The sequence below is a fragment of the Bos indicus x Bos taurus genome, chromosome 13 (assembly GCF_003369695.1).
Source record: "Bos indicus x Bos taurus breed Angus x Brahman F1 hybrid chromosome 13, Bos_hybrid_MaternalHap_v2.0, whole genome shotgun sequence".
Lineage (NCBI taxonomy): Eukaryota > Metazoa > Chordata > Mammalia > Artiodactyla > Bovidae > Bos > Bos indicus x Bos taurus.
Window position 1 is genome coordinate 13,677,476 of NC_040088.1, and position 26,713 is coordinate 13,704,188.

The 26,713-nt window shown below is 43.9% G+C and overlaps 1 protein-coding gene, 1 long non-coding RNA gene and 2 other non-coding genes across 4 annotated transcripts in view; 2 read left to right on the forward strand and 2 right to left on the reverse strand.

The window, feature by feature from the left end:
* Positions 1-1,194: 1,194 nt before the first annotated feature.
* On the forward strand, positions 1,195-26,286 carry LOC113903024. Its single transcript, XR_003513985.1, has 6 exons — positions 1,195-1,283; positions 3,720-3,814; positions 8,464-8,559; positions 22,278-22,344; positions 23,266-23,478; positions 25,043-26,286. It is a non-coding gene; the product is annotated as an uncharacterized LOC113903024 (long non-coding RNA).
* Positions 6,144-6,247, forward strand: LOC113903779. The gene has a single exon (XR_003514316.1). It is a non-coding gene; the product is annotated as a U6 spliceosomal RNA (small nuclear RNA).
* TOP1 (DNA topoisomerase I) overlaps positions 9,655-26,713 on the reverse strand; it is a 95,621-nt gene continuing 78,562 nt past the window's right edge. The window contains exons 14-21 of the mRNA XM_027558542.1: positions 19,582-19,725; positions 18,340-18,525; positions 17,266-17,334; positions 16,639-16,753; positions 15,553-15,680; positions 12,297-12,391; positions 11,929-12,078; positions 9,655-10,934 (exon numbers count right to left, since the gene is read on the reverse strand). Coding sequence (XP_027414343.1) covers positions 10,832-10,934; positions 11,929-12,078; positions 12,297-12,391; positions 15,553-15,680; positions 16,639-16,753; positions 17,266-17,334; positions 18,340-18,525; positions 19,582-19,725 — 990 coding nt within the window. The 3' untranslated portion in view covers positions 9,655-10,831. The remainder of the gene's footprint in view (positions 10,935-11,928; positions 12,079-12,296; positions 12,392-15,552; positions 15,681-16,638; positions 16,754-17,265; positions 17,335-18,339; positions 18,526-19,581; positions 19,726-26,713) is intronic.
* LOC113903776 lies at positions 18,987-19,093 on the reverse strand. The gene has a single exon (XR_003514313.1). It is a non-coding gene; the product is annotated as a U6 spliceosomal RNA (small nuclear RNA).

Here is a 26,713-nt window from a genome sequence, read left to right on the forward strand (position 1 = left end):
GGCAGTGCCTTTGACCGTCGGACCCACTATCTTCCCGGCCCTGCGGCCGAAGTGGCCTCGCGGGTGTGTGTGTGTGTGTGGCGGGGGGGGGGAGTCCCGTTATTCGGAGTAGCCCACAGGCCTGAGCATCCCCTGCGAGCCCACCAGTGGTCTTGGCCTGGCCATACCCTTCGAACCCCCACGCCGCAAGTCTCCACGCGAGGACGGGGTCTCAGGCCCTATGGCTCAGCACCATTCCTGCAGATGCTCTCCCGAGCTTTCGTTTTCCCTGGCTGACTCTATCCCTGTTTTCCTCCTCGGTCTCTGGCCGCTGCCTTTCGACACCTCAGCAGCTTCTCTTCCTCCGGGGTGGGTCCTGGGTCAGTTCCCAAGGCGGCCTGACCCCTCTGTCGGCGTCACTGCCCCCCGCCCCCTGCCAAATTCAGGCACCCGAGCGCCGAAGCTGTATCCCCCCTTGCATCCCGTTACCTGTTCCACGACCCGACGTAGCACAGACATCTCACATCCCTCCTCAAATTGCCTCTCCCGTGGTCTTCAGTTTCTCAGAACATGCCTCTGGTTAGTTGCTCGGGCTAAAACCGTTGGAGACAGCCTTGGTTCCTCTCTCTCCCTCAACCCCACAGCACTCCATCAAGTCCCATTCCCTGTGCCTTCCCATGTCTCTGCTCTGCCCACAACCTCAAGGCCCATCTTCTCTCTTCCAGACTGTTTACCCTCCTTGGTTTTGCCTGCATGTATTCCCTATGCTCTAGTTTGTTTGTATTTTTTAAATTTGGCTGTACCGGGTCCTAGTTGCAGCATTCAGAATCTTTTAGTTGGGGGTTGTGGGATCTAGTTCCCTGACCAGGGATCGAACCCAGGCCCCCTGTGTTGGGAGTGCAGTCTTAGCCATTGGACCACTAGGGAAGCCCCTATGCTCTGGTCTTCAAAATGAAATTAAATCCTGACTCCCTACCTCCAGGCTCAAATCATCCAGAACTTCCCATGGCACACAAAATCCCCTACCTGGCCCAGCAGGTCCGGCATGGTCTGACCCCTTTCTTTTCCCACTTCATCTCTCACCACCTCCCTTTCATTCCATTCTCCAGGCACAAGTTCTTTTGGTGGTTATTCGATTAATCTGTACTCTTTGTGTTGCTGCAGCCACTCCCTAGACGCACCCCGGGCAGTCTAATTGCCCCGTCACAGAACACCGCCCAAACTAAAGACACCTTCAGTCACAGTAGAGCCTGTCTGACGGATGTTGAGCCAGACAAAGCAGGACAGCGTACTGCATTGTAGAGGTAAGAGGCCCAGCAGGGCACCCAGCTGATGCTAGAGAAAGATCCAAGGACTTCCCTGGTTAAGTGACTTCAGTGGTTACGACACCATGCTTCCAATGCAGGAGGCACAGATTTGATCCCTGGTTCGGGGAACTAAGATCTCACATACCACGTGCTGTTGTTGTTTAATCACTTAAGTCGTATCCAATTCTTTGCGACCTCCAAAAAATGATAAAGAAAAAAATTAGGGAAAGATCCAGGCATCCAGGAATGTGTGAGTACGTATATAAGAGTATGTGCTCAGGCAGGCCACCCAGCTGGCTGATGACTAATGTCTGGGGACTGCCTTTGACTTGTCTTGCTGTAGTGGTAGCATGTGTATGTGTGTTGATCACCTCAAGTGCAGCCCCCAAGGACCTGAGGATTGAGCCTGAGGTTGAGGCAGCTGTTTGTGCTTGGTTGGCTGTGGTCACCCAAGGGGAGGTGGCGTGGCTGAGATGGACTGCCACCTAGTGGCAGGCCTTTGAAATAAGAGGGAGGGAATGAAAGTTGACCCAATGCCCGGCCCAGCATTACAAGGGTTGCAACATGTGGTCACACCTGATCCTTATAATTACTCTAATCAGGGATTATTGTTCCCAGTTTACTGATGAGAAACAGATTCAGAGAAGTTCTGCGGCTTGCCTTAAGGCCACATAATTAACCAGTGAGGATTTGAACCCCAATCTATCTGACCATGCATTTTCTTCCTCACAGGGGAGCCTCTAGCTTCATTAGGTGCCGGTGGACAGTGGGCACATAGGCTAGCTGGCTACTCAGCAAGGGTGAGGGGAGGCCCTTGGCATGGCTGGCCCTGGGCACAGGAAGCGTGAGTGCAGAGCTTGAGCGCTCATAGTGTGTGGCTTGGGCTTGCTGGGGCTTGCTGTGGTGCTTGTCCCTGTCTACAGCCTTGAGCTTCCCTATGCTCAGTGTTAGTGCCATGAGTTGGAAGAACAAGAGAAACTCAGCACTGGGCCCCAAGGAATTCACAGATTTAAGACAGGTAAGCACTCTGTTTTGTAGGAACAATTGTGATGGAGGAAAAAAACAGAGGGCTATGAGCTAACACATTAGGGAGACCTGCTTCAGATCTAGTAGACAAGGAAGACCTCTGTGGGACTCAGCAGAGGCTGGAAGGATGTGAGGAGATGGCTGGCTGTATTATTAGGGGTGGGTTGGAGGAAAGTCCTTTCTAAACAAGGTAACAGCATATACAAAGGCCCTGAGGCCAGAAAGAGCTTAGTTAAGTTTAGGAATGGAAAGAAGGCTAGAATTTACTAAGAGGGAGCACGGAGAGGGGAGGTGGAGTGGAGGGGTTGGTGAGGCCAGGAAGACAGGAGGGGAGCTAGCTGGGCCCCTCCCTGCTCATCGGACCTTATCCATTTTCCCAGGAGGCCTCCTAAGTGCTGTCGCCTTTACAGCTTGGTGGGCGGTGATGCTTTTTAGAAATCTCCATTTCTCCATTTTCTGAGAGCTTCCCGACATGTAGCCCGGGCTTCCTGGCTTCTGCTTTTGCCTCTGGGGCCGGGCCTCCAGGGGCTCCAGCAATCCCTGCCAACAGGAGCTCATGTTTTCAGCCTGCTGTCAGGCCCTCGATCAGGAAACAGGGCCCCATTTCCTCCTGGGACTTCTGAGCCGGCATCCCAGGCCTCAGGTGCCTGCCTCCACCCAAGGAGACTCAGGAAAAGCAGGGCGAGCCGAGGGTGTGACCGGTATGGGCTTCCCCCAGCTCGGCATATATATATGGGGACGTGGGTGTTACTGGCAGTGCCTGCAGCTGCGCTGGCTGGGAGGCGCAGCCCAGCACCCACACCAGGCACACGCCCATGACATCACCCAGGCTCGCCTCACTCAAGCCTATTTCTGTCAACACTCATGCTTCAGCATGCTCCGGCGACACCAGTACCTGTGCCTGAAGTTGTGGGGGGAGGTGGAGTCCCAGCCCAGCTGCCCCTCTGGCTCTGTGAGCCTGACCCCATGGGTGTTTACTTACCAAACACTTAGAGCATCACTTGACATAGTAAGCCCCATAGAACTGCTTTACCCCTGGTGACTCATTTACTTTTCATGACAGCCCTGAGATAAGTACTTTTTTTTTTTTTTTTTTGAACAACTTATTTATGGCCGGGCTGGGTGTTCATTGTTGCATGTGAACTTTCTCTACTTACGGAGAGCAGAGGCTACTCTCTGGCTGCGGTGCACGGACTTCTCATCCTGCTGGCTTCTCTCGTTGTCCTGCACAGGGCTCTAGCACTTACACTCAGTAGGTGCAGCATACAGGCCTAGTTGCCCTGCAGCATGTGGAATCTTCCTGGACCAGGGACAGAACCCGCGTTCCCTGCATTGGCAGGCGGGTTCTTAACCACTAGACCACTGGGGAAGTCTGAGTATAAGTACTCTATTATCCTCATTTTACAGAAGGAAAAACTGAGGCCCAGAGAGATTAAGCTAAGAGGCAGCAGAGATGGGATTTAGGCCCATCCAGAGTCCACATGACCTTGCCTTCCACCTAGGTATGAACATTTCACTATTTTCTTACCCTTTCCGTAATACCCTTACCTGATGTGTTTTCTATTTTTAGTTGTTTGGTTACATCTTGTTCCAGGTTGGGTTCTTTGGGAAGCCTCTGTGACAGAGGTTAGTGTGTAGGGTGTTTTTTCAGGACACGTCCTTGGGATCAGCACTGTGGAAGGGAGGGAAGGAAACGCGAGGGGGCACTGGGAGAAGTTGAGCTGTGATACAGGTCTGGTGGCAGCCTCAGCCTGCCCCCAGGGAGCTCTGTTGCAGTCCCTCCACCAGCCACTGAACGTGGCCTGTCCTGGGCTGAGCGCGGCTTCAGATGTCTGCAACCACGGTGGTCTTAGGGGGCTGATAGTCTCCTAGCAACAAGCGCTCCCTCAAAGGGGAATCTGAGCGGCACATCCCTGTGTCTGCCACAGATGTCTTCTCATTCTTAAGTACTCCGAGCATTTCTTAAGAAATCAAAAATATGGTACCATAAAAATGGGATATGCTATTATCTGAAGGAGGAATGTAATTTGGTGAATACGGGTTAGCACGGCTGCGGTGATTGAAAATCAAATGTGATTGAAAATCAAATTGAGCTTCCTGGTATCCAAAGCAGAAACTTCGTATTCTGATAACTGATTCCTTGGGGGATAAAGATTTTCCTGGGGTTAAATGATAAGGGTAGTTTCTTAAGGGGACACTTACTTGATTGAAATAGTAGAGAATGTTCTCCGCAGATTAACAGCAAATCCCCACCCAGTTTTCATTCTCCCTGTAATGGCCTTGAGTGACTATAGAAGGTATGAAAATAAAGCACAGCTTCTACCACAGTTGAAGATAGGCAAATTTATATACTTGCAGCATCTAATTTAATCCACGTATGAAACTTTATCCCTCTTCTTTAAACTTTCACTTAGTAGTATCTTATGTTAGGCGGCTGACCAGCCCTTCTCAGTCAGCCTGCACCTAGGCCTGCACCTGGTGCTTAGTGAGTACTCCCCTTGGTGCACCTTGAACTCCATCCCTCAACCTGTCATCTTGGCTGTTAAGCGTTGGTCCCCAGTATCCATCCATGGCTCCACCTTGGTCAGTGGGCCTCACACTTTTTAGATCTCATCCTCCTGCACACCCATGATATACTCTCAGCCCAAGAGCCTCGTGTTTTCTATCACTCGAGGGGAAACCAGGCCAGGACTCTGTGCTCCCTGCAGACCCTGCTTCCCCTCTGCTGATGGCCCCTCTCTTGGGACCCAGATGTCGAGGCAGGAGAGCTGGACTCCAGAGACACTGTAATTGCCTCTCTGCAGGCAGAGAAGGGGGCCCTAGCTAGCCACTGTGGCCCTGGCCAGGTCGGACCTGCTATTTTTCCACCTTTTCTGTCCTTCCAGCACACATTCCTACATCCCTGTAGCAGTGAGACAGCAGAAGGGATCAGACCAAGTTCCCGCTCCAGGAGAGCAGAGAGAAATGCCAACAGACGTTTGTCAGCAGAAGACATTTCAGTGTGATAAGGGCCCTTGGAGCACTAGGGAGGGACAGCTGACCTTATTAGACCTGCTGGTGGCTGTGGGCAGAGCCAAGTGAGAGGTATTCTGCTCCAGATACAAGACTGTCAATCACTTGTTTTCAAAATAAGGTCACCACACGTGTTTTGTGGCCATTTTTGCAACTATAACAGAAAACTTAAAATTATCTGTTTATATATTGTTTTTAGCTGCACTGGTTCTTCTTTGCTGCATCAGGCTTTCTCTTGTTGCGGAGAGTGGGGGCTGCTCTTTGTTGTGGTATGTGGGCCTCTCATGACAGCATAAATAGTTTTAGGGATACATGATTCAGATGTCCACAGATAGCAGTTTATTTAGTTACATATTTCCCACATTTAAAGTCACACATTATTTAAAATGATATATTAATTTATGAGGGTTTTTTTCCCACTCTGGCCTTTTCAATAATTATGTTCAAACTTTTTTAGTTAATTAATTACGGCTACACTGGGTCTTCATTTCTGCCTGTGGGCTTTCTCTACTTGGCGATGAACAGGAGCTACACTCTAGTTGCGGTGCGAAAGCTTCTCATTGCGGCGGCTTCTCTTGTTGCGGAGCACAGATTCCAGGGCACGTGGGCTCAGTAGTTGTGGCCCACTGGATCACCAGGGAATTCGCCGTTACAAATCAGCTTTATTGAGGAATACCCTACAGAAAATGCACCCATTTTAAGTGTAAAGTTTGGAAAGCTTTGACAAATGTATACCCACCTGTAACCCCACTCAGTTAAGACATAGGACGTTTCCATCACCCTAAACAGTGTTCTGGGTGCCCTTTAAGAGTCCGTCTCATGGTCAGCTCAGCAACACATACAGGAAAACTGGAGCAATACAAAGATTAGCATGGCCCCCGCACAAGGATGACATGCAAATTCATGAAGCGTTCCATATTAAAAAAAAAAAAGTTGATCTCCCCTGCCCCCAGTGGGCAACCACAAAGTCTACTTTCTGTCACTAAAGGTTAGTTTTACCTGGTCTAAAATTTCATGTAAGTAGAATCACAGAGTATGTACCCTTGGGTCTGTGTTCAGTATAATGTTTTTGAGATTCATCCCTGTTGCTGCAGAGGAAATACTTTTTGAATCAGTATGTGATGCTGTCAACTGGAAATTTTAACCTAAGCATAATTAATTTTCTGTATAACATTAAATAGCTTTCTTTTTATTTCTTCTGTAGATACATATCAATGATTGACATAATCCCCACTTAGACTGTATTGCTTTAAAAATATTACAGAAATTTTAAATATATATAGAGACAGGATAGCACGGTGAAATGTACTCATCAGCCAGTTTAATTAGGAACTCTTGGCCACTCTTGTTTCGTGTCAAACTTGACCCACTAACCCATTCCATATAATTTTGACACTAATCTTAGCTCTATAATGTTATCTGTAAATATTTCAGTGTTTTTCTAAAAGACTCTTTAAAAACATATATCAACACCGTATTGCTATTTAAAGTGATCTTGAAGAAACCTGTTCAAGTGCAGTGCTTCGGATTGTGAGAAATAATTGCCCAGTCTGTGGTAAATTTCTTTGCTTCCTTGTTTACTGATTTTGTCAGGGGACTACTTACAATCGTCCAAAACTAGTTTGACTGAGGTCATTTCAGGATAATGTGTTTTCTCCAAAAAGTGCTTTTTGGTTCAAAACAAGTTGAGAGAACAACCCATTATATGAGGGATTTTGTAAAGACTGAAATGTAAGTAAAACTCCTTTTCTCAGAAAGAAAAAATTTTTTTAAGTTTTCTATGGAGGAAATACTGTATTTGATGTATGTGGTATTTAGAAGGTGATATCAGAATTGGTGATTTACCAGATATGAGAAAGGTGTGAAGGATGATGACTGCCCTCAGTTCCAGTTGGGAGACAGAGTGGATGGTGGTGCCTTTCCCTGAGATGCTAAACCAAGCCCAGTGGGCTGGTGGTGGTAGGTTCCGAACATGGTTTTAGAGGCCGTGGACATCCCCGCCAAGGTGTGGCAGTGTGTGTCTGGATCTCAGGAGAGGGTCTAGGCTGGAGGTAGAGATGTGGGGCTCGTCACGTTCAAGCGTGAATGAAATCAGCTGGGCTGAGAAGAGAACTGCAGCAGCTAAGGACCTGATAAAGGAGGTAACAGAAGCCACAGCCTGAGACGGAGGGATAAAATCAGGAGAGGGTGGCACCATGGAAACCAGAGGAGCGCTTTAAGGGAATGATCCTGTTTATGTGAGATGTCCAGGAAAAGATAGACCTATATAGAGAGGGTAGATTCGTGGAGGCTGGAGGTAGGAATGGGGATTAACTGTCCCTGGCATGAGGGATCTTACGGAGGGGACGAAGTTCTAAAACTGACGTACGCTGATGGCTGTACCACTCAGTAGTTACTAGAAGTCACCGTACATTGGAAATGGGTGGATTTTATGACATGTGAAGTATCACTAGCGATTTTTGAAAAGTGTCTGGTGCCACAGCGAGTTTGAGATGCAGGAGTAGCAGAGCCTGGTTAGTGGTTTGGTCGCTCATTCCTGGGTGACTGGTCAGAGTTGAAGAGGGTACTGGAAGCAAGATGGGGCAGAAGCTAGTTGCAGTTGGTGGGGGAGTGACCGGGTGGTAGAGGTGACTCATTCCAGGTGCTTGTTTGTGAAAGAGAGAGAGGGAGGGGGTGGTGGCTGAAAAGGGCTGGGAGTTGTGGTTTCTTTTTTTTATTAAAAAAAAAAAAAAAACGTGGCAGAGGCCCGAGGTAGACTTGACAGGGAGAACAGACAGGACCTGCTGACAGGATATGGGGGGTGGCGGTGAGGGAGGAAGGGGCCAAGCCAGCACTAGCTTTCTGGCTGGGGTGGCACATGGAAGCGGTTTCCCTCTGCCCACAGCTGGACCCCAGCATCACGGAAGGGCCAGACAGGAGAGGGTGGGGCAGACCCTGCGCTCCGACCTAAGGGCTGGAAGTGGGAGGAGGGAACCTGCCTGCCAGATGACTAGGAAGCAGGGCGTGGTCCTCCTGACTTCATGCTCAAGCATCCTTTGAGGCCCTGCATACATACCTGGCCCTCACCTCTGTCTGGCCTCTTCCTTTGTCGCAGTGGTCGTCAGGTCAGCTTCTCCCATTCTCTGGCTTGCTTTCCCAGGCCTGCTGCAACCACCCAGGATGTCCTACAGCCGTTCTTGACCAGCATCTAGTTGCTCTGCACCTGCCCTCAGAAGAATGGTCTTTGCCAGGAAAGGTAGGCACAGGTTTCTGCTCACCAGTAACATGTGCCTGCAGGGCCTCCTGTCCTGTTTCCAGTGGTGACCCAAGGTTGTCCCCTGGTTGTGACAGGTCCTGCTCAAGTGCATTGATAGGGCTCGTGGACAAGCCTCTCTATTGCTATTCCTTATGTTCCATGGTATAGCTTCCCCAGAACTAATGAACTCAAAATACTTGGCTTTGGTCTCTTGCTCCAAGGCAATAGTGGCTCCGTACCTTCCTTTATTCCCTGGGGTGAATGCTGCCTCCTTCACTGGCTGATGAAATAAAGGCTGCCAAGGACCCTTCAGGATTCTCTGCAGTCGGCCCATCCCCAGCCCAGAAGTTCAGAGACCATCAGGGAGATGGCTGTCCTCCCAGAATACACTCCTAGCTGGCAGGCTAGAGGACTTAAGGCTAGCTAAATGACCGGTTCTGACCACTCTGGCCTTGCTGTCGCCTGCTCCTTTTGACCAGGAGACTTAATCTTTCAACTTCATCGCAGACTTAGCTGTAACCTAGGATGAAAGGAGGAACAACTTTTGTAGGGATCCTGACTGACTCGGGTACTAGAGCACCGAGAAGTGGTTCCAGACCACTCCCTCTCTATCAGCAGGATCTCTTGTCTGTCTGGAGAGAGCTTCTGGGATTCAGTGTTTTAACTGGCTTAGGACTTAATTCCCGCCATCCTGACGGTATCTTAGCCACATAAGTAGGCCCAAAGAAGCTCCCTACTGTTTCTCACCAGCACACACAGAAGTGTTCTAAAATCTGCTTCCCGAATACACTTGTTCCACTTTGCTCAATAAACCTACCCTAGGCTCCAAATATAGTCCTTGCACCGCACCTGTTCTAGTTTTTCTGTACCCGCCCTCACTTCCTGGGCCTGCCTTCTTCTAAGGATGTGGACTTTGGCTCCCTCCCCTTCAGCCCACACCCACGGTGGCAAGACAGATGCAGCCCCAGCTCCTGGGGAGGGAGGCACCCTTGCAGCCGGGAGCAGGCAGACCACATCTCACACCAAGGCCCAGCCCTGGAGCCCTACTCTGGCCCGGGGCCCTGGGCTAACACAGAGGCAGACACCAAGTTTCCGTTAAGTTGTAGGAATTTATTTTAAATAACCTACAGTTGATTAAAAGGGAATTCATGATAAAAATAGAAGATACTTGAGGAAAGATGTGGGAAATGGACTCTGCACACACGCTAAACTAACAATGCCTCTAAAACTAATGATTATAGCAAAAAATGTCTTCACATTAAAATTCTGCTTTTTATGTGTTTTTTTTCCATTTTTTACACAATTACAAAAGAAAAAATAAAAGCCCTAAAATCTTGATTATTTTTCCTTTTTTTTTTTTTTTTTTTGACCAAATACTCATTTTCCTCTAAATTTTTTACCTGTGGAACTTTTATACAATAAAATCTTTCAAGTGAAAGACTGGGGTTTTAAATGAAAAAGATGGGTATCTGAAAGGGCATAGAGAATGCTCAGAACAAAGAATGATGGGAAAATGGTTTCAGTCACTGATTATTTATTATCCTTAGACTCGCTCACCCCTCATCCCTCCCCAGCCCCAATCTACACGATCTTTAAGATCAAGAAAAAGGTTTAAATATTTTAAAATAATTAAAAAGAAATAAAAATTCACATTTAAAAAGGAACACTCAAGTCAGGAAATATTTTCCCATCATGCTTTTCTGTGAACAGGTGTCTGAACCAAAACACTGCCGATGTCACGACTGCTTCAAGTTTAATGAAAATTGATTCCCATGACAATAGATAGTGACAACTCTAACAGGTGCGTTGGGTTTTTGTTCTACTTAATTTTAAATTCCTGAAATGGGGGAGAGGGGAGTTTAGGAATTCATTTCTATTAAAATATAGAAGTTATTGCAAAACCCTAACTGTAAAAACGCACCAATATAATCGGACTTCGTATACAGTAGCTAAGAGAATCCAAATGTTTCAGTGAAACAGTGAATTTGCCTGGCAGAACTCTGACAAATTCCCATCCACTTGACCCCTTGAAAATAAAAACAAAATTCAAAACAAATCATACAGCTAGAATTTTGATATCTGAAATATTTTTAAATAAGTTGTCCATAGGACAACTGGCTCAGCTCTCCCTTATAATATCTTTTCTCAAAGATGTTAGTTAAGACTTGCTGCCTCTTTCCCTCGGGTGTGAGGGCAAGCGAGGCTCACAGTTTATCCATCTTTCCCAAACCACACTGTTCCTTTTCACAGAACTCTTGCCCCTCAAGACTGGCTAGAACTCGTAGTCCTCGTCAGCCATGTCAATGGCCCAGGCAAACTTCTCCCGCTGGGTTTTGTTGTAAATTTTCTCAATGGGGACCCCCCACTTCTTGCACCTGCAAATAAGGGAGAGAGAAGGGGGGTTAGTGTGTCTCAGGAGACGTGGGCCAGACCCGAGTTGGGGCCTGGATGTGCTGCCTTCTCCTGTTCCATCTGGTGAGGAGGAGAATTAATAAGGTACCAGATGTGTTCTTAGGGCTTCATGTGCTTGACTCACTGAATCCTGACATTCTAAAGTAGGTACGATTGCAGGTGTACAAATGAAAAAGGTACAGAAGAAAAACTGAGAAGTTAGGTGATTTGGTTTCATTCTCATGTAGCTAGTGAGCATGGAGCTGAAAAGTGAATCCAAGCACGCTGGCTCCAGAATCCACGCTCTTCACCATTATACTCTATTGCCTCTCAAAGCCAACCAAACCTCCAGCACCAGACAGGACATAAAGGGGATAAGAGCTGGCTGGAACTCCTGGCCCACAGGGAATGGCTGCTCCTCTTAAGCCCAGAAACTAATAATTCAAGTTAACTAATAAGCATCTTCCAAAAAAAGTCATTTATTTTGGATATTATTTTATTGGGGAGGGTAGTTTACAGGGAAACAAGCAAACAATGATGCAAACTCTTTGCACAGGTTGCTCAGATCTGTATTCTTTTTTTTTTTTTTATTTTCTCCTTATTTGTACCTTCTTTCCTTCACTTAAAAAAAAAAAAAACATTTTTTTTTTAAATTGAGAAGTTAAAAGTTTAGGTAGATGGGCTCATTTTATTTTTCCTTCAATAAGGACTAAGAGTCTCCATTTTTGTCCTAAAGTTCCACTAGGGGTGGGGACCATACCTGCCTTAGCAGACATAATACTCCCAAGTGGTGTAACAGTATTGACCATTTCAGACCACCCAGGATGTCCCAATGCATTTGCAGTGCGCACAGCAGAAGACAGAGGACACTCTTAAGTGTGCAATGTAGGAACTGCATGTGAGAGCTGACAATGCTCTTGGAGCCCCATCACCCTTCCCAAGCCAGCAGGTAGCCTTCAAGAAGGGCGTGGTGCTTACCAAGCCACGGTGATCCTTGGGTCCAAATAATTGAGTTTAGAGGTTCCCAAAGCAATCTGTTTATTCTCCTCTCGGTCTGTGGCCTGAACTTCGAGCTTCATCAGCTGTTCCTCCAGCCTCTGGACAGCCTTCTTCTTTGACTCTACAACCCTGGAAGAAAGGAAGTCATCAGGAACTGGGCCTGGCCTCTGGACAGGAGCACCATATCCCCACACTGCCACCCAGGGGCAGTAAAAACAGAAAAGCCACAGGCCCAGACATTTCTAGAATGTTACTCAGAAACCCTAGGAAAGCTAGGACCTCTGGTTGATGCTGTGACACTTTTCCTCTCATCCAACTCCCAGCTTTGCATCACACCAGGCACGTACTTCTTGGTCTTTGCATCCTTCAGGACTTTAGCATCAGCCTTAGCACTTTTCAGGTCTCTCCGGGCATCTGCTAGCTGTTCCTTCTTCGCATCAATCTGGGTAGGGAAGAACAACAGTAAATTCAGGAATAAAATAAATCCAAAGAGAAAACAGGATTCCTTAAGAGAAGATGTCTTCACCAAGTAGGCTGTTCTTGTTAAAACGCCCAGGGGTGGCTTCATGACGGCACAGAGTGGATATGCAGCGGGTGTTGAATTCCAGTGCTACTTGACCGTTTATATTCTTCAGTCACCCTTGAAGAAATGAAGGTTTTATGGCAATGACTCTGGGACCCATTAATCCAGAAACTCAGGGAAAGAACCCACTGGCACTGGGAGTGTGGGTGCTAATCTTTCAATCAGGAAACACTTTGGTTTTAGATACTGCGAAGAGGATGACAGGTGAAAGCTATTTATCAAATGGATCCTGTGCCAGGTTGTCACCTCCATCCCAAGAATCCTGCAGGAGATACTGTTTATGAAGCTGAGACAAGAGTCGCTACATCTACTGAGCTCAGCTCATTCCTCAGATTCTACCAGCACTCTGAGAAGAGCTGCTAATTCCTCCAGAAAAAAAAAAAAAAAAAAAAGATGCACTGAAGAGAATACCCAAGGGACTAGAAAATGGCAATTAAAAGGTACCCAGGAAGCCAAACCACTTAGCCTCATCTGTTCCAAGCCAATACGTGGCATGGCCTGGCTCTGGCATTCCATTTTTTAAAAGGCGAGAAAGCTGAGACAGAAAGGAAATTCAAATAGTTATCATTCAAAGCAGATTTGAAAACTTTTTAGCTATGGAGCTCTTTCTCCAAATGAAATCTCCTGGGGCCCCAGTCTTTAGAGGAAGGGAAAATGACAGTCGCAGCCTCTCTTGCTTGAGAGCGCCAGTTCTGCGTTCTCAGTTCCCACTTGAGGACAGCAGCAGGCAACACCGTGGGGCTGGGGCCCTAGAGTGGTGAGCTCACAGCTGGGGCAGGCAAACCCTGACCTGCTATCACCGTGCTAACCCTAAGATCAGGGGAACCTCTGCAGAATAAATGCACGCCCGACTCATATACACTGGGCTGTTGCTCTCAGCCTGGCATTGTCTGTTAGATTTATACACACAGCCCAAGACTGGAAACAGAGGCCATCATTGTGAGAGAATCATTAAATGCATTTTACTACGAATGGCTTACTTCCAACATCTATGTTGTCCAAAGTCAAACTGAAGGAACTGACTCTACACAAAAGCGTCACAGACACCACTAGCCAGATTCTTCTTAGGCTAGAAATGCAACAAACCACAATCTTTTAACCATTTCTGTGAATACTAAATTGGCAGGCTATGTTGAATTCTCTCAAAGCATTAAAGACCCCATTGATTCACTTGGCAAAGAGCGGTGTGTGTTTGTGTTTGCTTTGTGGGCACACAGGAGAGGGTTCCTGGGCTTAGAGGGCTCGTCTGGCAGGCAGCCTGGACTGCCCAAACAGTGGTTCCAGAGTGAGACCAACAAAAGGTCTCCTCATGCTCCAGGGATGGGTCTCCTGAATTAGGTAAACACCACCTGAATAGTCATGCTTTTATTTCTGGCTTGAAATGATAGCCTGAGGAGAGTAAATGGTACCACATGACCACTGTTAACAGAGGTGCAAGGATGGACAGCCTGGACGGGCTCTCTGCCTGCCAGTCACAGTCCAAGGATCTGAGACGTCTGTGGACACATTCTTATGTACTGTGGATGTGTGCACTCCTTCAGCAAAGCCAGGTGGCATGTGAAGCATGAACTGCAGGTTGTATGTGTCTTTTGACCCATAAGTACTACACCTGGGTACGTATCTGGAAGAAATTTCAAGAGAAGGAAAACACTCTGGGCCTGGAAACATGTATGCAGCCTCACTCTACAGCATAGTTTTTGAACTCCAGCTGTCCAGATATAGTATTTCGTGAATACAGATGAAAAAGAAGCAATCTGTAGTTTAATTAAGCCCTAGCTGAAACTCGGAGAAGGCAATGGCACCCCACTCCAGTACTCTTGCCTGGAAAATCCCATGGATGGAGGAGCCTGGTGGGCTGCAGTTCATGGGGTCGCTAAGAGTCGAACACGACTGAGCAACTTCACTTTCATGCACTGGAGAAGGAAATGGCAACCCACTCCAGTGTTCTTGCCTGGAGAATCTCAGGGATGGGGGAGCCTGGTGGGCTGCCGCCTATGGGGCTGCACAGAGTCGGACATGACTGAAGCGATTTAGCAGCAGCAGCAGCAGCTGAAACTCATCATTTCTTCTTCAGTTATGGATGTGGGCAACTAAACATAGTATTATCAGTAATACTTATGACTTCATCACCAAGAGACAGTATGTATATTTTCATATTGTAATTGTTGCAGAAATCAAAGTATCATTTATATTCATTACTACCTTGACATTTACAATTATTAGACACACCTATTAGTAAAACCATGTCTATTACTATATCAGACTTTTGGGTAAATATATTTTAAGATGATTGGTTTACTTTGTAACCCATGTATCTACTTTGTAGTGAAATAGCTACAAATTCTCATGGTGGGTTAATATATTAGAATGGATTAGTTATGTAGGTAACATAGAAATGATCATCATCATCAAATGCTGAGTGCCTTGCAGCCTAAAAGCTCAGTACCAGGCAGAGTTGGAGGAAGGAGAGAGGAACAGCATCTCGTTGTTTGCATGTCAGTCTCTCCCTCTAGGGCAGCAGCTCTGGCACACAGCCAGTATTCAACAGATGTTTGACGATGAGCTATATAAAAATATGATTCATGTGGAATGTGTAAAAATAAAAATAGTTGTGCTAGGATTAGGGGAAATTAAATATCATTGTTTCATCATCCTTTCAATTTAAAACAATCTAATTTGGAAACAGTTGTATTTCTGGGCTGTGGAAAGGAATTGTGAAGACTATCTTTGTATCCATTATCCTCATGTAGAAGGACAATAATTAGCAGTATTTCAAACAGGCTACATTAAATTTAGCTTTTAAGTCAGAATACTCACTGGACAATGAATACCCAATATTGAGTGTCTCGATCAGGAGTAATTACAATCATATTTCCATATATCTTTAGTATGAACCTTTCTTCCAGAACAGACCCAAGACTGGCCACCTGCCAGCCCAGCCCAGAAAGTGGAGTGTAAATCGCCACAGCAGACATGGTTCTTTTGATTTTGCTACCCCCCACCATCCAGATCCAAAATACCTTAGACTGCAAGTTCATCATGGACTTCTCAAAGGTTTTTGGTGGAGCCCTCTGATGGTTACAAAGAATTGCAACAGCTCGGTTGGCACGGTTATAAGACAGTATCTTTGCTGGGATGTTCTCGTCAGCTGGAAAGAAAAATGGTGATGAAGAGTCAGTTTGTGTAACAAGAGAGAACACACAACGCGCCTTCCCCAGCGCTCCATCCTCAGGGTTTACTGGGCCTCATCTCATTCAGATGATCAATTCAGGTTCCCCCAAGGCACAAGGTCAAAATCTGAAAGTCAACAGCATCACCTGCTTTCCCCAGTGCTCACCTCCCCCATCTAACCACCCAAAACAGCTTGGAACTGGGACAAATAGCCTAGAGAGGAGGGTAAAATGAAGGGTCCGTAAGTTTTACACTTTAAAACCACAAGGTACTGCATCTTCCAGAAAGGAAAATATAAAGTGTCACCTGAGAAATGTTTTCACTTGTGTCATGTAGCATTCTTTACCACACCCTAAAATACTGACCCTCAACACACCCACATTTGACTTTTGAACACCATTTTCTAATACCATTTGACATATTTCTAGAGGACAATGCAAATTCATTAGAATTAGACTCCAGAGGAAAAAAGTTTGTGGATCTTGGTGATACTTTCAGCAGCCAGTTTTTAGGAGATTATTATCTACTCTCAAAGGGTGACAAAAAGAAACCTCAGGGAAAAGATCTGCTCCTATGCTGTTTTAGTAACCATGACAACCTTACTCTCTCCCATTTAATAGAACATCATAATACTTCATTCGGTGAGCTCTTAAATAACATAGATACAATACACAAAATACAGGCACTTTCAGAGCAGATAGAAAGCCCCTGTCAGCATTCCTTAAAGCTTATCTAGAAGAACAGGAATGGGGGAGACAGAACTGATCTGTTTAGCCATCTAAATAAGCCTTAGCCCTCTATTTGAGGTGTGGAGGGGAAAAGTCTCCAGTCACAATGTTAAGAAGGAAAGTGGAACAGATCTAGGACTCAGCCGACTAAGGATAGTGGACATCAGCAGTAAGGCTGTGGTCTCTGTCTGGCCAGGCAGTACTTACGAGCTGTGAGTTCCTTTAGCTGCTGCTGTAGCGTGATGGAGGCGTTGTATGTACGGAACACCTTGGCTGTCAAGCCCTCCATGAGATCCTGAAGATGTTTATTTAGAATACCAGTCTGGAGGAGACAAAGCAACAAAAAGGATGGGATTTAGGTAAAAGCCATACCATCTAGGCTCTCCTGGCAAGCTCTAGGACATTATGCAATTACAAGTTAATTGTCCTGCCAGTGGGATAGGAAAAGGGAGAAGAATTCCAGAATACAGAGATGCATGTACCTCCCTAAGAAGCACTTTGATCTTAAGCAGACCAGTAAAGCATATGTATCCTTCCCTATTAAGATCTTCCCCAGTAAGATTTCAGGGACAGGTGTTGGGTCTCTAGCAGTGGTGACTGAGCTTCCAGCCAAGGCTATGCAGAAGCCAGACGAGGACAGAAGGCAGGGTTCATCCACCCCATCTCAGGGCTTTGGCCATGGATCTGTGTGTGCCTGAGGAAGGGAGGGCATGCAGGGTGCCCCGGGATAGGCTAAGGGCAAAGCCCCAGCCACTCCCAGGCAACCCTCTCCTTCAGGGGCTTGAGAGCCTCTGGCTGGGCCCCTCTTCAACCCAGTGGGCTTTGTCCACTCACATTGAGTCTATCAAAAAGATCATCCTCAGGCTGTTTGTTTTCCATAAATAGTTGTAAGTTCTTAAAAACCTAAAAGAAATAAGCAGAGCCTAATTATTATCTTTGCTTTGAAAATAATTACAACATAAAGCTTGCAAAAAAAGAAAAACCCCACAAAGCAAAAAACAACAACAAAACCAAATCCATATCCTTTACCGAAATCCACCTACCATTAGTATTTTACCTCATTTCCTATTTGTGCAGTGTACATGTACACTCATTTCGTTTCTACATCTATATGTGTATATGCACAATTATTTGTTCAGAGCCATTTCTGGGTACTTACACAATTATGCCCTTTACCCTTGAGTATTTCAGTGTACTTCCTAAGAACAGAGATATTTTCTTATATACACACAGAACTCCTCAGCTTTGTCAACTAGACAGACACATTTTTATCTAATCTTGTTCATATTCCTATTTTGCCAGTTGACCCACTGATGTTCCTCACCTCCCCAGGGTGGAATCCAACCTAAACTCAGGTATTACATTAATTGTCAGATCTCTTTAGCTTCATTTAATCTGGAACATTTCTGCAGCCAGCAAAACCCAGTTACTGATGAAATATCAGACTGCTGAAGGGCTGGACTGCCAGGGTACTGCACTCTGTAGGGTTAAGCACAGTCCTTCTGGGGGCCATGGCACTGCAGTACCCGATTCAGCTCTGGGCTGAGAGATCCAGAGACTCAAGGGCTACCTTTTTGCTGAATCAGGAGCTGGGGGAAAGTTGAGCAAAGCTACAAGTGACAAATTTGCAACACAACCAAGGGATACTAAAGAGTGCTTATATCATTAAAACAACACAATGGGATAATGTGCAAGTTGAGGTGAGGACCAACTCTTTACAGCATGCTCAGTAGCACAGGTGAGGGGTAAAGGGCAGGGGCTAAAAGGAGGCATACAGGACACCAAAGAGTACCTCTTCACTCTTTCAAGCCATTTTTCCTAGTGTTCAGCAGAACACAGAGCACAGGAAAAGCACTAAACAAGTAATAAGCAGAAGCAGGCCAGGGAGCTCAGGCCACATTAACTTACTCGTTTCTCAACAGGGACTTTGTTATAGTATCTGATTGAGTCCTTTCCCAGGAAGTCAAACTCCACCACATATTCCTGACCATCCAACTCTGGGTGCAGATTGATGTGCTCCACACGAAGCGAGCAGCAACCTACAGTGTCCGCTGTTTCTCCTTCCTCCTTCTCATTGCCTGCTCGCAGAGCAAGCTGTCCAGGGAGGAGATTGTGGGAGGGTCGGGGTGCGGGGAGAAGATAAGCACAAATGAAGAACTTCAATATCATACACTGTCTAGGAAACCCAAATCAGAAACATCCCAAGTCTCTATGGGGCCAGGGCATTAGTCTGCAAGGTTCAGGAATTCTGGATCTGCACTGTTGCTTCTTCCCTTATCAAATACAGTGTGGAGAGCAAATCAAGGGCTATTAACCTTCCCCAAAAAACATCTCTCTACTCTGTCCTCTCAAATGGGGATGGAGGAAAGAAGATATTTAAAACTGTGGGCAATCAGACTCAAAAAGCTAGTCTCTGAATTTTTCTTAACTTTTAATTCAGAACTTGTGTTAAACCATGCTAAAACCAAGGGAAAACACGAAACCTTTTTTTCCTGAAAGAGTGTGAGAAACTGATCTCGAAAGCACTGTCTTCCAAACTGTAACTGTGATACATTGGCGATCATTTAATTTTCATAAATTTGTGTGTCATCCTTACATAGGGGCCACGCTAATCTTCTCTGTGTCATTCCAATTTTACTCTGTGTGCTCCCGAAGCAAGCACTATTTAACCAGTTTTAAGGATTATAACCATCCTTTTTAAAAATAAGACACTGAGGAAAACCTATCAGAATTTGCTGCTTACACAGAAAGACTGAGCATTGTTTTGTGTGACATTTGTTTCACTTATACACAAACACAAATATACTTTATATGTTGGGTTGTGATATAAAATATTTTGGAGGGTGGCACATGGTCAACGAGTTTGAAAATGTCAGTCTTTCTGGCACATTCAGACTCATGAATGTCCTTCTATTAGACAGACTAGAGACAGCAGCAGACCGACAGCAGCAGTCGGTCTGACACTGAACACCTGTCTCTCCACGTCTACCTTCCTTACTAGGCTAGAGACTGGGTGAGCAGGACGACAGATCACTGGCCTGTCACTGCCTCACCAGCAGTACTTAAAACACAGGGCCTGGAGGAATACTTGCTTCCTCCATCTTCATCAAGATGAACATGGTAGGCAGTGTGACAGGAAGATGCCCTCACCTTATCGATGAAGTACAGGGCTACAGCTCTCTGCCGGACTTTCATCTCTTTGGACTTCCAGTCTTCCCGATACTGGTTCCGGATCTTATCCACACACTTCTTCAGCCTCCGAGCAGTCTCATATTTCTGCCAGTCTTTCTCACCCTGCAAAGACACAGACCCAAGGGGGGATTGCTTAAGGATAGTGGAATAAAGACAGACACTGAACATCCAACTTCAGAGCTCTGAACCAAAGAGAAGGAACTTGAGCTTCAGTGAAGCAATGCATTTACCCAGTGACAAAGTATGCTGTCCCATTCCCTGACAGGCACAACTGGTTCCTGTCTGATTGCTAAAAAAGCCTCTTTCATTTTGTGAAATGTTTTATGTTCTTAAGAAGGCCCACATGATATGTCCCCCAAATTAACTTCTGTCAATACAAAGGGTATATATAAACATCCCTAACCCCACATCAGCATCACAGTCTTGCTGCTGAATCTGTGACCCAAGAGCAGTTTTCTGCTAGGACTGAACTTCATTAAATTCAAGACAATCCTTCACAGTTTGATGGAACTGTCAAGGAAGCAGAACCAAAGATTACAGCTTATAATTACTAAGGAACACAATGACTTCCAGGAACAGCTACAATTATTCACCATTTTCTAACTTCTGCATTTAAAAGTATTCTTGATGAGACTGAGGGAAACTGTTATTGTGAAGACGGTTTTTTTAACATTAGAGCTTTTGGTGGCAGGTTTGAAAATTGATTCTAAAGCCAATGTAAGGTTTTTAAAAGCGTGTGAAAAGACAATCTAATCAACAGCGAGGGAAGATTTCTGTGACCTCGTTAAATGGAAAAAGTCACAAGCAAGGACTGATGATAATAGCAAGTGAGAAAGGAAAGGGGAAAAAAAAGAAAAGAAAATTGGAGAAATCCAAAACGGCCAGGGATTATTACAAGGCCAGAAAAAGACTGTATGACATGGACACAGGGATAGAATTTAAGAACTCAAGAATCTCTGCTCTTAATTCCCCCAGCCCACAACCGAGGAGAGCTACAGTGATTTCTACCTATGACACAGACATGTGGTCTCTGAGGCCTAAGAACTGTGGTCAAGGCATCTGGCCGCCTGAGCATGCAGAAATGTGGGACACACGAAGCAAGAAATGTCTGCTACTTCTAGTTCCAAACATTCACAAATGAAAGCTAACCCAGCTACACTAATGAGTCATCAGCACTCTCCCCCAGCTGTGTGTGGTATAGTGCTGTGTGCTTGTTTGGCTACAAAACAAGCGATTCCTTAACTACCTGTTGATGTGGGTGGGTGATTGAATGATTGAGTGATACAGGAGAAATCTGGAGAAGGCAATGGCAACCCACTCCAGTACTCTTGCCTGGAGAATCCCATGGATGGAGGAGCATGGTAGGCTGCAGTCCATGGGGTCGCTAAGAGTCGGACACGACTGAGCGACTTCACTTTCATTTTTCACTTTCATGCATTGGAGAAGGAAATGGCAACCCACTCTAGTATTCTTGCCTGGAGAATCCCAGGAACAGAGGAGCCTGTTGGGTACCATCTATGGGGTCACAGAGTCGGACACGACTGACGTGATTTAGCAGCAGCAGCAGCATCCAAGTTCTATATGCTAACAATGGGAAGCTGAAAATTTCTCTCTGGTTCTTCTAAGTGTATTTTGACACTGAAGAGGGCAACTAAGAAAAAGGTGTGACAGAAGCTTTCCTCTTGTAAGTAATAAATCTCAAGACAGTAATGAATCTCCCTCACAACCCTTCTTACACACACGAAAGGCTCATCTGCAACAGCACAGTCTCCAGTTGAGAAGCAGGCTCTTTCCCATCATCCTGATGCACACAGGCCTACCAAAACCTGAGTCTGTGTCTTCATTTGCCCATTCCTTAATCACACCACTGAAGCAAAGTTTACAAACCTAACAAGTCAGTCATTCACAGGCCATAACCACCAGACCAACTTTTCTTCACAGGTTGGCTAGGCTCCTAGGACAGGGATCCAGGATTCTCTCAAATAAGGACACAGAGATGGGAATGACGGGAGAAGCCACCCGACTGAGCTGAACTGAACTGAACTAAGTCTAACAGGACAGGGCTGGCTTCTAGGAAGTATGCTTATCCCCGCAGTGTTCAGCTTCCCTGAATAGAATTCGGAGAGTGAATGGCAATCTGAACCCCAAACACACGTAATTTAAACAAAAGACAATAAACTGGCCCTAGGTATTTATACCATGTTTAAAAATAAAATCTAACCAGCTTTCCGTACAATGTCCATTCTTAAATATGTTGGTCTTATTGATTTACAGAGTTCTTTATAGATTCACATCCTTTTGAGATATAGGTAGTATTTTTTCTTGTAATACTTCCTTTCAATCTTTCACTCTAAATCTTCTAAAAAGAGTTTATGTTACACATTTTTAAGTATACAGTTAGATCAGTTTTGACAATCCATAATACATGTAACCCACACCCTATCAAGTTAAGAGAATATTTCTGTCAATCCAGAAAAGTTCCCTCATACGTATATATATGGTATATTCTATGATGACCCCTAATGTGTCTGACTACACTGTACTGTTATTCTGATGGACTCCTGGGATGTTTCCAGTTTTAGACTCACATAAATACAGCATTATGAACACTGCTGTGCAGTCTTTGTGGACATATGTTTTCATTTTATTTGCAGCAGAAATACCTAGAACTGGAAATAGCAGCTTATTGCGGCTTTACTTTGCATTCCACTTATAGTGATGGTGAGTAGTGCTTTCATGTGCTTTTATATTGGCCGTTCCTCTGTCTTCTAAAGCATCCCATTTTTGCTCTTTTATTATGAGGATGTTTATCTTTTTTATTATTGAGTGATATGAATTCTCTGTATATACGGGATACAAGCCTTTGTCAACTATACATGTTGCAAATGTTTTCTCCCTGTTACCTGTATATTTCTTAGTAGTGTCCTTTGTTGAACAAAAGTTTTTAAATGAAGTTCACTGTTTCAACTGTTTATTGTTTATTCTGTGTCCAAGAAATCTACTCCAAGGTCATGAAGATGTTCTACCATGACATCATTTAGAAGCTTTAATGGTCTAGCTTCTAGCTCTTTTACGCTTTAAAATTTAGAACTGTATACTAAAAAGTCAGGTCCAGAATGTAATTTTTTAAAATAAGCATGTCTTATTTTCTCCTTCTAATACAACTCACCAAAATCAGAGCTTCCCAAGACTATAGTTTTATAAAGGCATTTTTCTTCAATCCAGCCTGTAATCCCCAGATGGTTACATTTAAAAGGTTGTAGACACATACATCTTTGAAACCCCAGAATTATAGGTTCTAAAGAGAAAAAGCAGAGATGTATATTTGGCACTGAGAATATTTTAGTATGACTGAATGCAATGTGATAGCAACAGTGATCCTGAAGGTTGCTATACTTCATTTACAAGGAAAATTATGAATTTTATTTGTAAAGTTAAAACTGGTTTGAGGAGCCTTAATTTTACTAAGGCTGAACCTCAGGTTATAAGACCAGATAATGCTTGGCAGAGGTTGGACTTAGTGGTTGAATACCTACTATAAGCAATCCTTTTGTAGCCTCTATATCCATGGTTTATCTGGGATCAGAGAGTTTTGTTGAAAACACAGGTTCCAGAGAGCTATCATTTCCCCTGCCATTTCAGATTCTATGGGTACCAAGTACAGAGTGGAAGAAGAAAGGAATGGAAACACTTCCAAGAAGATGCCTGTTTAATGGAAATCCTGGGAGAAAAGGCAGAACAAACCAAGATGAGCACACACAGATGTGAATGAGCTCAGGACAATCTTATCAGTAGCTGGACCATGTGTTACTGTGACTCTCAAAAGTCTTGATCCTTTCAATGACCTGTGAGACTGTAAGTACTGTAACCCTGGTTATGACCACAAGTAGACCAATCCAAGTTTCCAGAAAGCAGCAAAGACAGGATACATCAGAAGGACACATTTCAGCTGTGCTTTTTACCCTTCACAAACCAAAAGTTTTCAATTATCAAAAATCCATAAGTCTCATCATACTTGAGTTAAATTCCTTGATGGAGCAGAGATGAAGTAGAAAGGTCTAGCAATATTACAAGGGAGAAATTAATGAACAAAATATAGATACAAAAACAAGCAAACAATCTTAGGAGAAATCTCAGGAGGCTGAGCAGAAAGGTGTGCCCTATGATGGTAGCCTTCTATAAACTGGACCCAAAGTCTTCCATGAAGTAAAACCACCAATTACCACCCTTCACCCTCTTTGACAAAAATGTACTCTTTATAGACCTCTGGGTCAGAGCAGGTCAATGAATTCATGCTTTAATCATCACTTTCCTCCAAACACACAGCAATGGAAGTGCTTCATGCAAAAAGGGGCCTTATCGTTTTTTACGCAACCTGAAGCCAGGGGCTGTGTCAACTTGGGCTGAGCTGGGCTAGACTCCCTCTAAGACAGGAGGAGTGAGCAGAAAAGTGCAGAGCAAAGAGAAAGAAAAGGGAATGATACAGAAACAAAAACTACTTCCCAGTCAAAAGGGCCTACAAACTAATTCCAAAATATATGAGGAAATGGGTTAGAAGAACTGTCAACAAAAATAATTAGTACATGATTCACTTCAGGTAACATTTTTAAAAAACAAAGATTTTCAGGAGAGAAAAAAAAAAATCTACTAAAAAGGACTCCAAAAGTGATAAAATAAGCACATGCCTTAAATGAAATGAAATCAAGTAAATTTGAAATAAAAATAATTAGAAATCCTGAAAAAATATAATGAAGCAAATTACAGGAGGGGTAAAATTTAGATTAAATATAATCAAATAGAGAATTAGCAGAAGTAAGTCCTTGGGAACTCTCCCCAAATGAAGATCAGACCTAAACAGACAAAGAAATAAAATGCAAAGGAATGGTCTAGAAACTGAGGAAGAAATGATAGTTGAGAGTTTTCTAAAATAAATAAAGCCCCAGGATTGACAGTCTAGACTGAGTATCTTTAAAAAAATATCTGTACTTAAAAAAAAAAAATATATATATATATATATACATATAGGAAATGAAGAGTAAAAATTTCTGTCTCTATTTATAGGTCACTTAACTGTCTATATAGAAACTCCAAAAGACATAGACACTTTTAGAATAAGAGTTCAGCAAAGTTGCTAGATAGAAGATTGATATTAAAAAATCAACAGCATTACTACTCCAGTAATAACAAACAAAAATGTAGTACAACAACAAATACTTGAAATTCAATAGCACAAGAAACTATAAGGCCTCTTAGAAAAGATTTTAAACATATGTAAAACCTCTATGGAAAAAATTAAGACACAATATTAAAGGATATATTTGAAGACATGAATTAATAGAGAGGCATGTAACAGGTTCATGGATGGGAAGATTCAATAAAATAATCTCAATATTTACCCCCTGTTAATCTATAATTTCAGGACTTCCCTGGTGGTCCACTGGCGAAGACTGTGCTCAGAAAGCAGGGGGTCCTGGATTCGATCCTTGGTGAGGGAACGAGATCCCGCATGTTGCACCTAAGAGTTCACATGCCTCAACAAAAGACTCAGCATGCTGCAACTAAGACCCGGTGCAGCCAAATAAACAAAGTACATATTTTTTAAAAATCTATAATTTCAATGCAATCCTATAAAAAAATCTCAATAGCCTTCATTAGAACTTGACAAATTTATCTCAAAATTAATGTGAAAAAGCTGAAAGCCAAGACAATTTTGAAGAGTGAGACAAAGAAAACTTGTCCTACTCAACAGTAAGACTTCATAAAGCTACAGGAGGTCAGACAGTGTGCTACTGATGAAAAAACAGGCAGACAGGACAGGGAGCCCAGAAACAATATGACATCCATGTAGAAACGTGATGTACAAGAGAGGGGTGAACACAACTCACTTGTTCTGGGACAACTGTTATGCATTTGGAGAAAATATATTGTATCTCAACCTCAAACCATCTACAAAAATACATTCTAACGGATCATAGATCCAAACATGTTTTAAAGAGCAAAATTTTAGAAACGATGGCAGAGATATGGAAAAAACAGAAACTTGAGCACAAAGTTGGGAGGATGGTGGTGAGGTAAACTGGTTCCAGTACTTCAGAGAACAATTTGGAAATATCTAATAAAGAATCTTTAAAGAAAATTTTCATCTATATACACAAGGAAAATGTGTTTATTCCAGCACTATTTATATTAGGAAATGACTGTAAACTCTAATTAAATGTTTGTTGACAAGAGAACAGATGACTTTTTATATAACAGAATACTATGTAGCAAATAAAAATGGGTAAATTATAAATATGTATCAAGATAATAAACTCTCAAAACCAAAGGGTGGTGAAATAAGTTGCAAAATGATCTCAATAAATATCCAACTTTAAATCAAACCTTGTAAAACAATACTACTTGGTATTCATGGACACATAAGGTACTAAAAATACACACAAGAATGAAAACATTAAATTCATTTTAGTATTTTCCAGGGAAAGAGATAAATGTTACCTAGTGAGCTTCAGCTATGTTTATCACAATACTTTTTATGAAATGAAGCAGTTGAAAAAATACGACATGATGTTAAGATTTGACACGGGCAGATGGAGGGCACTATATGAATGATTGTTATATCTATTTTTGTATATTGGAAATAAATCATTGAAAATAAAATCTTTACTGCTTGTATCTTTCCACTTTTATCTAAAAAGAGACTCTTATCTCCTGCTGGCAATGCACTTAAAAAAAACTATTTAACACACTGTCAAAATCTCAACCTCTGAAGATCTATTCTGAGTTGGAGATAACTGAGGACAGGCAGAAAGCTTAAGAAATCACATTTATTTCCCCCTCAACAGTACCTCTCTCCAAGCCTTTAACAATTTTTCATGACTCAGGATCACAACCCAGCTGCTGGAGCGAGCCACTCTGCACTGGATATAAGGTACCAGGCAGGGCCTACATCTATGTGACTTTCTAGGTTTACTACCGTAACAATTACTCAAAAACCTGCTTAAAGTCCTTACAATGCATAGGAGGTGTCTGGATACTGTCTGAATGAATTGGCTGGCTCTCCTCAGATACGCAGATGATACCACCCTTATGG